This window comes from Tachysurus fulvidraco, chromosome 24, assembly GCF_022655615.1.
Source record: "Tachysurus fulvidraco isolate hzauxx_2018 chromosome 24, HZAU_PFXX_2.0, whole genome shotgun sequence".
Classification (NCBI taxonomy): Eukaryota; Metazoa; Chordata; class Actinopteri; order Siluriformes; family Bagridae; genus Tachysurus; species Tachysurus fulvidraco.
Genome location: NC_062541.1, coordinates 8,948,120 through 8,965,951, shown reverse-complemented (window position 1 = coordinate 8,965,951; position 17,832 = coordinate 8,948,120). Strand labels below are relative to the sequence as shown.

General features: G+C 37.1%; 1 protein-coding gene across 2 annotated transcripts in view; it reads left to right on the top strand.

Moving 5' to 3' along the window:
• The first annotated feature begins 6,014 nt into the window (after nt 1-6,014).
• vps50 (VPS50 EARP/GARPII complex subunit) overlaps nt 6,015-17,832 on the top strand; it is a 121,300-nt gene continuing 109,482 nt past the window's right edge. For both annotated transcript variants that reach the window (XM_027175608.2, XM_047807959.1), the window contains exons 1-2: nt 6,015-6,171; nt 6,851-6,919. In XM_027175608.2, the coding sequence (XP_027031409.1) occupies nt 6,139-6,171; nt 6,851-6,919 (102 nt within the window). In that variant the 5' untranslated portion in view covers nt 6,015-6,138. The remainder of the gene's footprint in view (nt 6,172-6,850; nt 6,920-17,832) is intronic.

Genomic DNA, 17,832 nt, shown 5'->3' with positions numbered 1-17,832 from the left:
ACATGTTGATTTATTCCATGATGCTGTTGAATTCTTAATTCTTATTGGTCAGCATGTTAGTGTAGAATAACATTGTTTAATAATTATTATTCATTTAAAAAGTGAGAGAAAAAATGGGAGGCTGTAGAGGGAGACTGTGTCTATTTTACTTTAATTAATGAAAATAAAAAATTACTTCCGGTGCCAACACAAGTGGCAGCCTGTCCAGTCTGAGATTTTCCTCTGAGATCAATAAAGTATCTATCTATCTATCTATCTATCTATCTATCTATCTATCTATCTATCTATCTATCTATCTATCTATCTATCTATCTATCTATCTATCTATCTATCTATCTATCTATCTATCTATCTATCTATCTATCTATCCAATAATATACATTCAATCGAAAAATACAGTTTGTTCCCGGGTCACGTCGGGCTATATCAGCAGTCTAGACAAAAGAAACGACAGAAGGTTTAGGACACGACTCCAGCTGAGCTTTTGTCATGATCTATGCTGTTTATTCTAACATAATACTGTATATCCACTAGCATTTTAAATACAATAAAATAAGACAGAAGATATATAATAAATCTCATTTCATTTCTTGTGCATATGGTGCTCTGATGAACCTGACAACTAAAAGGCACTTTGGTATACATGTCTGTTTCAGTGGAACTGAGTCATAATACTGCTACTAACTGAATATTATGTATGTGAGCAGGCTTTATGGTGGGAGACCATCTGTTCACTGTGTGCTTTGCAGGAGGAGCAGAGGAATTACAGCAACAACTGTCTGTAGCACCAACCACTCCCTCATTTGACTGGGAAATCAGCAGCTCTGTCTCCAACTTTATTAACCAGGAACTATCATCTGACCAGGCATTAAACCAAGCACTATCATCTGCCTTTCTAAAATGATTTGTCAGTCTTCACATAAGAATATTGGCTGTTTTCCTTTTTGCTGCATACAGATTTACATTCATTCTTCTGATTTTCATTACCATATAATCTTCAATATGAATTTTACTAACATTTTATTATACAATCACTCATGATAAAAACGCAGCTGTAAGATCTTCAGTATATACAGTAGGGATGACAGCAAGACTCTTTAATACTTATTCATTTAATTTCTTAGTTCCCACATAAATACGCAGCATGACTGAAGGTTTTCAGACACTCGTCTGTCACACCTACTGTATATGTGGGCCATCTCCAAAGTGCTGCCACAAAGTGAAAAAGTTTAATGCACACACTTGTATATGATGTCTTTTTATGCTGTAGAAATGCACAAAGCAAGGTTGATGAAGACATGATTTACCAAGGTTGGAGTAGAAGAACCATGACCTTTACACCACTGAACACTGTAAGATGAACTAGAACACCGACTAAACCCCAGACCTTCTCAGCCAACATCAGTGCCTGAAGTCACTAAAGTCTTATGGCTGAATTAACACGAATCCCTACAGCCACTGTCCAAAATCTAGTTAAAGCCTTCCCAGAAGTGTAGAGGTTATAATTACAGCAAATAGCAACAAAATCTGGAACTGAATGTTTAAACAGCACATAAAGGTGTGATGGTGTCCAAGGTGTCCAAATATATTTCGGCACTTTTTGTTGTTGTGATTAAATCCCATTTGTTATTAGCATCAATCAGGAAAATAAGTAAAAATAAATAGAATATAATAAATGAACAACAGATTTTACCTTCTGCACAATTGATATTTGATGAAATCTACCATGAATATATAACAACAGTTATAGATTATCATGGACCTTCATCCCTCATATCCACAGACTAAACGTTTTCATTTCAAAGGCACTGTTTTTTTTATGTGTTTTAGATCTTTGTTATTTGCAAATTATATTTTTTTATTAACAAAAACCCCAGAATCACCTAAGATATTCTTTGTTGGGGTCAATTTACTTAAACTTTTTAATTTTTTTTAATTTTCAGATGTATTTCATTAATTCAGGACAATAACAATATGCCTCTTTTGTGTTAAAATGTTTTTTTAATATTTTTTAAGATATGGTTAAAATAGCCATAGATTTTTAAAATAACCCGAAGAGATATCAATAAATCATCTCAAAAATAAATGTTTGACAGAAAATAGTATTTTTTAAAGACTGACACTTGTGTTTTGAGCAATTTTGAATTGCTCATTCAATTTTCAAATTTAAGCAACTATTTTCTTTTTCATTTTTTTCATAGTCATCTACATCTATATTTCCTTTAAAAATACTAATTTTTACACAAATACACCCGCATGTCACTGTTTCCGAGAGTGTGTTTAGCGTAAACATTTCCTGAAAAGTGTGTGAAAAGTGGAGGTTTCGCTCGCAAAAAAAAAAAAGGGGGGGGGGGGGGGTAAGAACAAAAACAAGGAGCACTGCCAGCCACTGTTGTTTCATATAATAGCTGTAGTGAGAACAGTAAATTGCAAAAGTTTGCATACCCATAGGGCAAACCGAAGAAGACAAAGACACCAACACAATATTTAGTTTCACAAAGATTTGCTCAGTATCATTGATAGCTGATACTATGTGATAACTGCTTTCAAGAGCAACACTGAAACTATTAGAGCTGAACAATGCATTATATCACAAGGTCTCAATGATAATGTAATAAGAATGATGTTGGGCAAACTATCACACACACACACACACACACACACACACACACACACACACACACACACACACACACACACACACACACACACACACACACTCTCTCTCTCTCTCTCTCTCTCTCTCTCTCTCTCTCTCTCTCTCTCTCTCTCTCTCTTAGACAGGCAACTGAAGGCGTGATTTCTATTTTTAATTTTTTAGTGTTTTTGGAATCTCTAATAGCGTTGCTCATGTTTTTCATGTTTTTTAATTACTGCCATTACAAGGGTGTGTCAGCAACATGGACTAAAAAATATCAGCTTAAATGTATAATCACCTGCACTGGTGTCACTGATAAGCTGCATGAATTTTCATTCTGCCCATTTTGGGCAGTCGTGGCCTAATGGTTAGAGAGTTTGACTCCTAACCCTAAGGTACCGAAGCCCACCAGCCCCCACTTAAGAAGATGCATAACATCTTGAAACCCCCATATATTAATATTTACATTTGTTTTAACATCCTTCAGAGGCTCTTATTTTTAAACACAGCCATGCATTGTTGAATTAAGCTTGTCTTTGTTATTGCCTGGTGTCTTCAAACCAAATACTACATGCAATAATGTATTTTCTAAACATATATAATATGATTAACCAAATGACAGTTTATTTTAAAGTTTTGCTTATATTGTTATTTCCAAATTATATTATAATACAGGAAAATTCATAGTAAAAAAAAGAAGCCAACTGGCATTTTTTAAACTTTTGAGTATTGCTGCCATCTGCAGGTTGTGTAGAGCAACAACAACAACTTCTTCTTCTTCTTCTTCTTCTTCTTCTTCTTCTTCTTCTTCTTCTTCTTCTTCTTCTTCTACTACTACTACTACCTCTTCTTCTTCTTCTTCTTCTTCTTCTTCTTCATCTTCTTCTTCTCATTACTATTATAAACACCAAAAGGAAGGATTTTGCTTCCTTCTTCATATTTTTCTTCATTTATTTCCTCAAATGAATCATGCAGATAAAACCACATGTCTCAGAGAGACTTAACCAGGTCAGTGGGTAGTACTCTGTCCTCTGTAGTACTCAGGGAAGTGAGTACAATCCTACAATCAAAATGATTTTTTTCCCACTGACTCTTTCAGTTCCCCTAAACAAAGAGCCCCAAGATCAATTTATCCCTGGACATTTTGAAGTTTTAAAAACAAGGATTTTTGACCTATCTTCTAGAACGTGGTTTCGACCTAGAGTGTGAACTCACCTAATGAGGTGGAGTGTAATTAGATCTAGAGATCTACCAGCTCCAGTTGGACTCTGCGATACTAAAGAGGAGATGTGAACTCCATGTGGTATTTTACATCAATACAATATTTATCAGACTGTATATTTAAAATCACACCCTCTAGTGTCACCCATATGAGGATGGGTTCCCCTTTGAGTCTGGTTCCTCTCAAGGTTTCATCCTTTACCATTCAAGGGAGTTTTTCCTCCACACAGTCTATTAATTAATCTATTAAACAGTCTATTCAATTAGTCTTTATAATAACCTTTTGTTCTATGTTTATGTTCTGTAAAGCTTCTTTGAGACAATGTCAATTGTAATAAGCGCTATACAAATAAATTTGAATTGAATTGAAAAAGAATTAATTTGCTCAAACAGTTTGTATGGATATTCAGAATATTTGGTATACATACGGTGTAAAGGAAGAGATTCTGAGGTCTTCTTCTGTAAGAAAAAAACAATGGTTGTACACATGTGCTGGGGCAGAGCTAAGGTCAGATGATTTTTCTCAGGAATAGTCATTTTGAATCGAGTACGATTCATCTACAGTACAGACCAAAAGTTTGGACACACCAACAAGACAATGACCCCAAACACACCTCCAGGCTGTGTAAGGGCTATTTGACCATGAAGTAGAGTGATGGGGTGCTGCGCCAGATGACCTGGCCTCCACAGTCACCGGACCTGAACCCAATCGAGATGGTTTGGGGTGAGCTGGACCGCAGAGTGAAGGCAAAAGGGCCAACAAGTGCTAAGCATCTCTGGGAACTCCTTCAAGACTGTTGAAAGACCATTTCAGGTGACTACCTCTCGAAGCTCATCAAGAGAATGCCAAGAGTGTGCAAAGCAGTAATCAAAGCAAAAGGTGGCTACTTTGAAGAACCTAGAATATGACATATTTTCAGTTGTTTCACACTTTTTTGTTATGTACGTATATAATTCCACATGTGTTAATTCATAGTTTTGATGCCTTAAGTGTGAATCTACAATTTTCATAGTGATGCAAATAAAGAAAACTCTTTGAATAAGAAGGTGTGTCCAAACTTTTGGTCTGTACTGTAGGTCCTAATCTGTATAAACAAAGTGACTGTTGACCATTCAGGTTTTAGCACAGAACTATCGTAATGAAAGGTTGTTCAGATAGGGATCCAATACCCTCTAATACACTCTTTTACAAATAAGCCAACTGGGGGCAAGATTCATACTTGTGCACACAAAATCAATCAAATCGCTTTAAAATTGTGTGCTGTTTTATTGATCTTTACCTTTTATTCTTTTGCTTTATTCAAACCTAGAGGGAATTTTGGCTTCCCCTTTGGGGTTGGGGTTCAATTCCTGCCTTTACTCAGTGTTCACAGCATTTGCATGTATTCTTCCTGTGCTTTGTTGGTTTCCTCTGTGTTATCTGGTTTCTGCCTCATGTCTAGGCTGATTTCCATCTCTAAATTGTCTGTATACACATTTATCTTCATGTTTTTTTATTATCGGAAAAACAAGTGCTGATGACATTACAGAATTTCATCACAGAATCACTTCAATAATGTTTTCACATTCAGCCAATCAGATTTCAGCAGGCATTTCAAATAACTGATTTGAGCTGATTTGAGCGTCTATGGATTCTTTATTGTTCTATGTATCTGGTATATTTTTATAAGTTTTTTGTTTTCCAGACTCTGTATTTTGCTCCATTTCCAACTCCAAAGAAATCATTGCTGCTTCATTGTCATCCTAGTTAAACCATTCATTCGTTTGACCCTTTGTGTACGTGGCCTGAGGATGATATGATCGAGACGATCCAAAGTTTATGCGCATCTTCGAAAGTATTGGAACAGTTTGGCCAATTCTTTTTTGTTTTTTGATGACTATAACACAGTGGATCATAATTCCAGCATTCACAGTGATATTTCATCTTCTAGAGAGAAATCTCTGAAAAAAAACAAAAAAATATCATCCACAATTCATTTGTCTATGCATTAACAGATTAACGGTTCGTATATTGTTCGGTATGCAATTTCCTAGCAAAAAAATGTAACGTAATGCATGTTTTAAGCGTAGAGGTAAAGAAGATCATAACAATTGTAGGCAATCGCATAATTAGCTTGAACTCCATATCCCATAAGGCACCGCGGGATTGTACTTGTCACGTGATACAGAATAAACATGGCAGCTGGCTGGAATAGCAACATCTGATTCGCTGTTTAAAATACTTTCTTGTGTTAACGCTTTTTTTGTAGTCTTTACACCTGACGTTCCATTGCTTTAAGATGCAGAAAATTAAATCTTTAATGTCCCGACAGGTGAGTCATAATAAGCTGATTTTTGTCTCTTTCTCTGTCTTTATTGATGTCAGTGAGTCCGGAAGTGGAGTTAGCAAGGTGGCAAATGAAGCTGTAAATGTGCTAGCTGACTAACATGTCAGTCCCTCTGTTTAATCTGGTCTAATTATGTGTTTTATTGCAAAACGAAACAAATAACTAAATGGTTCACTTAAGTTAAAGATAAACAAGACGACGAGGTTGGTGAGGATGGATTGCAAATGGTGACGTATGTTACCTTTTAAATAAACATCCTTAATGTAAACATGGTCTGATCTTATTAATCAGAAACTGTAACATCCTTCAGTTTTTAAGGTGTTTTGATTATTATATAGGTTTGGTATTTTATTATTTATTAAGTGTGACGCTTCATCTAGAGTGACTTACAATTTATACAACTGAGCAATTGAGGATTAAGGGCCTTGCTCGGGGGCCCTTCGAACCCAAGACCTTCTGGTCAGTGGGCCGACACCTTAACCACTAGGCTACACCCCCACCCCACCCCACCCCACCCCATTTCTGTGAGCCTGAGATTGTGTGTCTGTATATTTTCATTGTCATGTTGACACACTGAATAATTGTGTTACACCTCCGTGCTCCACTGATTTTACATTTGGCATGTATGTATTTGATAAAAGATTTTATTGTATTTCCCAAACAGGGTTTGAAAAGCCCTCAGGAGAGTATGGCAGATATGAGTCCTGTGGAGAGCTTCAGGGTCCCGAGCAAGGTGAGTTGGCTTTGGTTTTATTTAATGTCAATGAACTAGTTATAATATTTTAAATGGAATGATTATTCCGGTTTGAGAGAGGGAGAAAATGAGCAAAACAATATGAGTGGAATAATATTAACTTTTTGTGTAGTAAAGAGTTTTGAATTTTATTTAAGATAAACTGCATGCTATATATGGACAATTATATGTACAGATGATAAATATTAATTCAAATAAATCATTGGATGTCTATTATGTACAAACCTTTTCCTGACTAATTTTCATGCCCCTATAAATGTATTGTCATATAGAATATGAAAGGGATATTATAGCTTAAACAATGTGGGAATTAGAAAATAAATAAAAGATAACATCTTATAAGGATCCGCATGGGCATAAATATTAGTGGCTGTGCATCTTTTCTCTCTCAGTCCTTGTTCCTTTCATTTATTTTTGGCTTTGAAAGATTTGTGGTTGGACCATGCATGGCTTCTCGGTCTCAAAAACATATCTCTAGCTACTTTTTAAATAGTATCTAAACTACAGTATGTTTAAAGATTCCTGCCTATTGGACGATGATGGATGGTATCAGATACTCATACTTCAGTAAAGGGCTTGGTTGGGTGTGACTGAGGATGAATAGTCTGCACAATGGCCTACTGGCAGTGTTGTGTTACCCAGGTCTTATAACACAAAGCTGAATAGCACCTTACTCGCTTCAATTGGTAAGAGTTTAATCCTTTAAATGTTGATGTTGGGTTTTGTAATTGTTTCTTTTTACCTTGGTGAAAGTTGAGTTCATATTAAAGCATTAGTCAGCGGTTTGGGGCAATCTGTAATCCACCTGCAGGATTTAAAGCCAACCTTAATTCAGGACATCTCTGTTAACTCGTGTACTTGATTAGCTGGATGTGTTGGAAGTGAATTCTGTATAAATGTATTAACAGGATTGATGATCACTATCCTCTCGCTTTATTATGGCACCAGCCCTGGTGTTGGAGCTCATCTGTATTGCTTGGTATAATTATGAAGGGCTTATTAATGAGCTGAAACACTGAAATATTCAGTATAGTTCGTAGAGTCTCCTAGAGCAATAATGGTATCTTCTGGTCTCTATGGTAGAGACACACAGATCCAATGCTGAGGGTTGATCTCTAAATTGACTCTAAGCTGCAGTGCTGGATTCGTATCTGCTGTGACCTACATTTGAGATCACATCGGGGTGATCAGGGTAAATTGTTATTATTTTGTTTAAAGATCTTTTTTTATATTTAGTACTACTCTTCAGAAGCTATTCAAGATTTGGCTCACATCCATCAGTGTGTCATCTGAACACATGCCTCAACAGAAGAGTTTTAAGTAGTCATTAAAGTCTTATAAGTTGTCATGTGGAGCCTTCATGGATTGGAAATATATGTCCAGCATCTCCCACAGATGCTTGATCGCACTGAGATCTGGGGAATTTGGAGGCGAAATAAAAATATTGTGATCTGATATTTTTTGCTGTACCGCTCACCCTACTACTGACATGTCTGTAGAAGTATTTAAAGCATGCCTGCTCATCAATACCGAGGTCCTATAGTTCATTCACTAACCTTTGTAGAGTTTCTGAGCTACTCTTTGTTTCATTTAGTGGCTTGTACTATTTGAGAGGTCAGATAACTGACTAGTGGCACCGAGCAAGTCGCTTTAGAAGTCATATGTCAGATGGATAATGATGGAGGCCATGGAGATTGTGCTGTGGAGCATGCTTTAATTTTACAATGAGCTGGAATTGGAAAGCAGAGTAAAATTTCACCTCATAAAGTCACACAGAGCCCTGGTGAGGCTTTCTGAGGTCCAGTTAGTAATGAAGAGCATTATCTTCATTTAGCTGTACTTGTCTCACAGTGCTCATTTCTGTTGTGTGTTATGGCGTCCTGTGTTGGTCTGAACTATGCTGAATATGAGACGCAGTGAGTTAGCGTGAGTTTACTGAAATAAACTGTGGACCAGGGTGGGTGTAGTTTCAGTAATTTCAGTTTACAAGGATTTCTTATACCTTAACGTAGTGTGACCTTGTCTCAAAGCCTAAATTTTTCAATCTTAACCTTATTTTAAATAGGCCTGTCTTGGTTATGAAACTTATTCAGCTGATTAATTGTCATAGACAGCTGTGATTAACGACTGAATCGTCTTTTCGGTCAACCTCAGTAGCAGTTTAATAATGCACAAACACAGCCATTTATCAGCATTACATTTTGGTTTAGAAATATCATAAGCAAATTAGCAACGCAAATTAAACCTATAATACAAAGCCTACACTGAACAGTACTATACGCAGTGAGCTGGTGGTGCAGCAGGTAAAGTGTAAAGGTTATGTATACTGTGTGAATATATACGATTAGTTGTTCAAAATACATGATTATGTTAATGTCCTCGTTCTAACTTTAAACATGCGATGGCTTCGACAGGAAAGGCATCACTCTGATGCTCATACTTCTATATTGTTCCTGAGCAATATAGTATAATATCCAGTGTCACCAGATGAGGAGGAGTTCCTATGTTTCTTCCTCATATTGTCTCAGGGAGTTTTTCCTTGCCCCCAAATTGTGTGTTTATTGTTTCTACACAAACTTATTCACATGACCGTGTTTGGCAAAAACATGTGAAAGAAAATCTGAAGCTAATAATAAATGGCTAAAAAAAGTGCTGTTTATTAACAGAGAAATCTGTAAAATGGTAATATGTGTAATCTTTCTGTAAGGAGATGTTTATGGAAATGTTTATGTCCTGATCATTTCAGTAAAAATTTCCACCACAGGAAAGTCTTCAGGGCAGAGGACGTGTTGCTTCCTGTTTTCTCATTAAAAAGACATCTTATTAATTCCAGGAAAGAGACAATAAGAGACGATGCCGAGGGAACAACTCGCCAGTTTTCTGTGATTATTAACTTTGATTAGAAACTTACCGGTTAAGTTTGCTGTTGTCTGATAAAAATAAATCTCTTCAGGACATATTCAGGCTTATTAGGCCACATCACACGATCAGCGTTGAGTACATAAATACAAATTGTGTAACATGTAACATGCTACTGGAGAAGTTTCAGCTTTCTGTACATTTATTTTTTAACCTTTAATCAGAACGTTATTAAACAAGTTTTACTGCATAGTTTTCACTGACTCTAAAGTGTTGGATTCAAGAATGCATATTTATTTGCCTTGTCACTACTGGTAAGTGTTGGTTAATCCTGACTTTTGCACTGTGCCTTATCAGTTCTCCTTCTTTGTGCTTTAGACATTGTAGCCTGACATAATATTACTATACATTTCATGCTAATTACAGCTTAGGCACGTAGAGTTCACACTCTATACAGTCTCCTGTTTAGTCAGTGTGTGATGTGGAGTTGTTCATACTGTGTTGTGTCTTGTGTATGAAAATTGCTTGCTCTTTGTTTTTTGACCCTGAGGGCTCCAAATTTCATTTCATTGTACAGTCATAGTCATGAGCAATGATGAAACAAAGAGAGTGTTCTCATCTACACAATATGTATTATGCTACAGTGCATAAAACGCCTGTGGGAAAACTACGTTAAAACAAAATATCTAACAAATCATTTAGAAATAAAATAATATAATAAAGAAATTAGTGTTAATAAAATAAAGACATTCCATTTCCTTTAAAATGTAATCTTATTATCTGTCTTTTTGATTTCTTATAAAAATATTGATACCTATAATCTTAATGTGTTCTATGATGACATTTAGATCAATACTTTAATCATATTCCTCACCCCTGCCTCCCCCCCAGTTTTCCATACTTTGTCCAGTAGATGGCACTGTGGTCATGTGGCATCGTCACTTTCTAAACATTGTTTAATTGTGTAAAGCTTTTAACGCTGCGTTAAATATAAAAAAAAATTATATACATCCACATATGAATAACAAATACATGTATCTTAGATCGTTGATGTATGGTTGCGTTTTCTAAGATGGCTTTTATTTGCTATGTTGAAATTGTAAAACTCAGCAGAGCAACTCGAGATGCTAAACCCAGCCAAAACAAAAGCACTTCACAGTCAGATGTCCACGTGACTTGGTCTCATGAGGCTGTGAATGAGTGACAGTGAGACGCCTGTATCAGCATCAGCACGACAGCAGCGATACGAGGGGGAGCAGCATGTCGTCTTTCCCTCGCCTCTCATTTCAACACGCTTGTTTATTGTTCTTTTAAACGAGACAGAACATATTTTTTTTGATCAGCTGCATTTAATAACACTTGAGTTTAACAGCTTAGGCTCTGATTGCTTCACAGATGTGACCGTGCCTTTTATGTGCAAATTCCTCTGTGCGTGCAAACAGAGGGACGAGAAGTATTCACTTTGAAAGATAGCCCTGTTTCAATACGAGGCATCACGCTATAATTTGTGCAGCAATGTTGGGGAAGAAAATTGAGCTAGGCCTCTGCGAACCTGTCTTGATGGGAAAACTTAACTTGTGCACCTTTTCTTCAAAACAAACAACTCGAATAAGACACTAGCCTTATAATAATTATAGCATATCTGAAGTGGAAAGCCATTTCAGAGTCCTAAGCAGAAGCCAATCATCAGAAGGTTTTTACACATCACTGCTTTCTCTTGGTGTCTTTGTCTTTCTGACTGATGACTCATGCTCCTCAAACTCCCCGAACCCCTGCACTAAAATGCATTAAACCCAAACCCTCCTCTCCTATGCTTCCCCCAATTACACTCCCACACTCACCCTGCTAGCTGTAACCAGGTGATGTCATCAAAAGACAACAGCTAAACATATTCGACGAGTCTGAAGCCATCAGTGTCACCATTTTGTAGTTTTTTTCCCTACCTCAAATTCCCAGTGAATAATAATACTCTCTGGATGTTCTTGTTGTTCTTTCAGACCCTTGTTCAGGGTCGTCATCTGATCCGCGTATTTGATTTGGCACAAGTTTTATGGCCAGATGAACTTCCTGTCACAACCTTCCCTTTTCTTTCCAAAAAAAGAGAGAGATTTAACCCCTTGGTACCTGGGTTAGTTCCCTGCCAGGGAATCGAACCCAGGCCGTGGCAATGAGAGCAAAAAATCCTACCGCTTGACCACCAGTACTAATCATAGTATAGGGACTAATCATATTAATTATAGGGACTAATCATACTCTCTGGATAATTAATGTAATATGTGCATTTTTAAACATCAGTACATTTTTCAACCGGATTGAACATGATTGACATACCTACTGCATTTGTGAGGTGTGATCCAGCATGAATACTATCAACAATACTCTTAAGTTAAAAGTCCTCAGCTGTCTGTGTTTCATTGTGTTGGTTTTCATGACCTAGAGTCAACTAGTGGTGGGGTGGAAAAGTTGACAGAAATCTTGCCAACTTTATTAGTAATATGTGTAATACTTGATTATAACCAAACTCTCTTAATATGTCTTGCAAAACATGAGAGACTTTAAAAGACTTTAATAAGATGTCTTGAACACCGAAGTTTCGTCGGCCATCCTGAAGTTTTTTTTAGCCTTATCCATCGTAAGCACCTGGTAGTCCCTCCCCTCCGGCTATGTAGGCAAAGCTGTGAGCGCTGAGTGCACGAAGGTGAATAAGTGCATCATCCGGGCAATTAAAGTGCACCACTTTTTAGTCAGAGTGTAGAATTCAACTGCGCTGTGGTAGAAAGTGAGTAAGTTATCAGACAGTGGTATGGTCATGGAAAGCCTGGATAACACCCCAACAGTGTTGGAACTGATTTCATATTCTCTTCTCAGATATGGCAAATTCCCACCTGGTGTGAAAAACACTTTTTGCTACATCCTCAAGTTGCTTAGGCAGAAAGGAAAAAAAAAATTTGAACATGCAAACACAATTTCATGTAATCTCCAGGGTATTGATGCTGCAGTAGCTCGCACATTGAGCTTAAATTGCTGCGTCCAGTCTGTTTCTCCCAGTCAGGAACCATCCTGGGGCTTTTTGTTCTCACAATTCTTCACATTCATACTGGGAGAAGAAAAGAAAAAGAAAGAGAGATGCTCTGGTTCCTCTTGGGCAGCGACACCAGATTACTGAGATAGCAGTTAGACAGATGCTATTTTTTTCCTCATTTTTTTTTCAGCGCACTTTTATAAATTACTCCAAAATTGGCCTCCATTGACAAAGACATGCGACTCTCTTCTCTCAGCAGTGGAGCTTATTTTAAATTACAATTTGGACTCTTTGAAAATGAATTTCCCTGTTCCTGTTTGCTAGCGCTGGCTTCTTTTCTTTCCATCTTTACTTTAAAAAATCCATTCGATTGTGTTGTCTGTTCACTTTCTGCTCTCTGTTTTTGACCAGCTTCCCATTTTAAATCGTTCCAGTACTTTTATCCATCAACAATTTGTATCCTCAGCTGCTCCTGGACTGTCAGGAAGACTACAATGGGCCAGTGAACTTTAGTAAACACCAGTCAATATCTATAGACAGGCTTATCACTTAAACCTTTTTATAGTATGGGAACAGCTAGAACACCACACTATCATGTTTGTTATAACTGAAAGCAAGAGGCTTTCAGTTCCTCTTGGGTTTCCAAATCGCTCCAGATGCTGCATTGTAGCATAATCTAGCTAAAATTGCCTCATTTGTTATAAACGTAGGCAATTGAATGCAAACCTTTTGCTGCTGTGTTGAAAAATGATCTTCACAGCAGAAATCTCTGTTCACCGAATAGTGTTTTATTGTTAAAACCATAACACCATGGCTTTAATAATACAGAGTCAACAACGATCTCAAAACTTTGCACCACATTGACATTCTCTAATTAAATGTCATTTCTATTTACACGTGCCTCATTAAGGTGTCTAATGACTTAAAACAGTCAACATCTGGCTAGCAATTTATGAAACAGTGGTGTCCAGGAAACAAAGACAAAAAGTAGAAAGCTGACAAATTAAGACGATAAACACGGAGAATGTTATAAAGTTGTTTTGGGAAAGTTGTTAGTAGGAATTAAACCATTCATTCAGAAATGGAGAAATACGTACAGTAGATACAAAGACAAGACTGGAAAAAGAGGAATGAATAGATTATCGATAATCTCTGATTACATAAAAGTCAAGTAAAAGGAACAGCAGGAAACCTGAAAATATCTGTGGGGCAAACAATGAAAAGCCACTTTTTTTTTTGTTTCTTTGTTTATTTATTCTTTTTAGTCAGGGCCTAATACAAGGTTAGTCAGGTTCATTGTGGATCTGGAAACACACTGCATGAACACTGGGCATAAGGTGGGAATACACCCTGGATGGGATGCCAGCTTATCATCTGTGTTTTACCATGTGCGTACATGCCAAGGCTGATTTGTGTTCGGTGTTGCCCACAAAAATCCATAAAAACCTTATATATAGCAGTGTGTCCAGGTGAAATAAATAGAGAGAAATTAAAGTGGTTGCTGCTAATCAACAGTCTCTGTTCTACTGAAAGAGGCCAAGGAGAAGGAGACAAAGCTTTTAGAACTGAAGCTGTGATGTACACAATGTTTAAATATGTATGTATTAATCTCCAATAAGCAAGTCTGAGGTGACTCAGGCAGCAGTGGCAAGGAAAAACTCCCTTGAATGGTAAAGGAAGATACCTTGAGAGGAACCAGACTCAAAGGGGAACCTCATCCGCATCTGGGTGACACTAGAGGGTGTGATTATAAATATACAGTCTGACAAATGTTGTATTGATGTAAAAGACCACATGGAGTTCACATCTCCTCTTTAGTATCACAGAGTCCAACTGGAGCTGGTAGATCTCTAGATGCCTCAGGATTCTCAGAGTCGGCTTCATCTCAGTGGTCCAAAATCTTCATCGCACGGAAGACAGTCGGAGCTGGTACAATTTCTGGATGCCTCGGGATGGGTAGAAAGAGAGAAGCAGTGGAGAGGGATTAACGTAGCTGCTGTTCAAAATTTCTGCAAGTCTGATGTAATAATGCACAATATTATGGGACTTATTATGTGTAATAATACGCCTGACTAAAGAGATGAGTTTTTAATCTACATTTAAACTGGTGTGTGTCTGAGCCCCGAACACTATCAGGGAGACTATTCCAAAGTTTGGAAGCTAAATACGAAAACGCTCTACCGCCTTTAGTAGACTGTGATATTCTGGGAACTACCAGAATTCTTGAGTTTTTTTTTTTTTTATGTCAGAGAGCCTGAAGGATTGTAACGTGTTAGAAGACTAGTTAGATAAATGGGAGCTAAGCCATTAAAAGTCTCGTACGTAAGTAGGCTAGCAGCAGTTTGCAGTCAATACTAAACTTAACAGGTAGCCAGTGTAGAGATGATAAGTTTGGTGTTATATGATCATACTTTCTTGTCCAGGTAAGAGCTCTGGCAGCTGCATTTTGGACTAACTGTAGCCTATTTATTAAAGATGCAGAACAACCACCTAGTAATGCATTACAATAGTCCAGTCTAGAGGTCATGAATACATGAACTAGCTTCTCAGCATCAGATACACATAGGATGTTTCTCAGCTTGGCAATATTTCTGTTTTTGTAGTATGGGTGATATCATTTTCAAAAGACAAGTTGCTGTCTAATATAAAAACCAAGTCTTTCACTGTTTATTTACTTGTAACAGTACATCCCTCTAAATGGAAGTTGAATTGTGACAATCGAATATTGTACTGCCTTTCAGCCACCTCCTCAGGGCTTCACGTGTTAACATTTTTAGTAATAAAATATTTTTAATACCCATACTGCCATTTGCGCTGCCTCGGGTTATAGCTACCATCTGCTCAGACCAGTTCATCCTCCATTCATACACCGATTCTTCTGTTCAAACTGTTGCAGGTTTTTTAATAATAAAAAGACAGAAATAACAACAATGTAAATGTCAGACTTGTTACATCTTTAATGCAATATTCTAACAAATTAAAATCCAGAGAAAAAAAAGAAATATTTTAAATAAATATCTAAAAACCTACCACAGCTTGATTGTATAAGTCTGAACACCCCTCACAACTAATACTTACTGAAAGCACCTTTTGCCTTTATTACAGCATCAAGTATTTGTGAATGTACAATTTTTACCCTACTCTTTTTTGCAACAATGTTCAAGCTCTTTCAGATTTCTAGGGGACCTCCTGTGCACAGACCTTTTTAGGTCATTGCATAGGTTTTTGGATGGGATTAAGGTCTTTGTTCTGACTTGACCATTCCAGGACTTTGCTTTTTTTTGTGAAGCCATGTCTTAGTTGAGTTTAATGTGTGAGTTTGATTTTCGTCTTGAGTCATTGTCATGTTGGAATGGGAAATTCCTCTTCATTTTCGGGAAAGAAGGTTTTGGAGCTTTTCATTTTCCCATTTATTTTGACCAGTGTCCCAGACCCAGCTGAAGAGAAGCAGCCCTAAAGTATAATGCTACCCTCACTATGCTTTGCTGTCATTATGGTGTTCCTTGGATGATGCTCTGTATTGAGATTGAGATTGCACTAAATATACCTTTTTAGAATTAAGCCCCTAAAGTTCAATCTTTGGCTCGTCAGACTGTAAGAACTTTTCCCATGGTTTGGGTTGATGCAGTGAATCTTTTGGTATAATTAGACAGACTTGCATATTCATTTTTGTAAGAAATGGCTTTATTCTTGCCACCTTCATAACCCAGACTTGTGCATAATGCAGGAGATGGTAGTCACGTGGAAGGAGAGACCAGCACCTGTCAGAAATTCTTGTAGTTCTTTCAGCGTCCCTCTCGGCCTCTTGTAAGCCTCCCTGATAAGTTTTCTCCTCGTCCTCTCATCGACTTTGGAGGGTCGTCTTGATCTTTGCAGTGTCTCTGTGTTGCCACATTTCCTCCAGTTATTGATGATGGTTTTGACAGGGTTCCATGGTACATTCAGTACCTTCAGTATACTTTTATATCCTTTAATATCCGATATTCTTTTTTTATAGTTTATCTGGCAGCTCTTTGTGGCCCATGACTCTCAGTAGAATGCAACCCCAAACATTCAATCAAATACTTCAGCTGACTTTTACCTGGTTTTCATCTGAATCACTATAATTGATGGCAGGTGTATTACATGAACTTACAGGCTTAATTTTGAATGTTACTGGTTAACTCTGAGGACAGTTAGAGCCTCATTATGAAAGTCTGTGCAGACTTATACAATTAGTATGCTGTAGGTTTTTTCATGTAATATCTTCCCAATTATTTAGACTTTTTGTTTGTTGGAAGATCACATTAAAGATGTAACCAATGACATTTATTTCTTGTATGTCTTGATTTTTTTGGAGTTTGGGGTTTAAGTGTCCACAGAAAAGGTGGGATTTTATTCTTTTTTTTTTTAACATAGATTGCAACAGATTGTGCTGTTAGACCAAGGTTGGAAGTTAACTCCTTCCCTGAGGGACAGTCAGTTTGAAGGTTCTGGAAAGGGAGCTCATGCCTCAATCAGTACCAGTCGTTGGTTGTTAACTGATCATTAGTTGAGGGAGAGAGCATACATTTCAGGAAGGGTGTTGAGGTAGGGATCCAGACAAGGTCTTAAATGTGAGCATCAAATTGCCGTGATTAGACTATACTATATATGCTTCATGTTACCTCTCTTGACTAGCTCCACGGACTCTAATCAGATGATTTGTGTTTAACATAAAGCAGAGAATTGAGGCAGAGTTTTCTTAAATATTCTTTTCAAACAAATTTTATCATTAAACCATGATGGGTGATCTCACTTCATACCGGAGAGGGTAAACGAAAAAAAAAGGCCTTAGCAATTTTTATTTCTTTTCTTGGGTACTTTGTTTGACCTGGCAACTTTTTGTCTCAATCTGCCCCTTGTGTTTATCTATCTATCTTTCTATCTTTCTATCTATCTATCTATCTATCTATCTATCTATCTATCTATCTATCTATCTATCTATCTATCTATCTATCTATCTATCTATCTATCTATCTATCTATGTCAC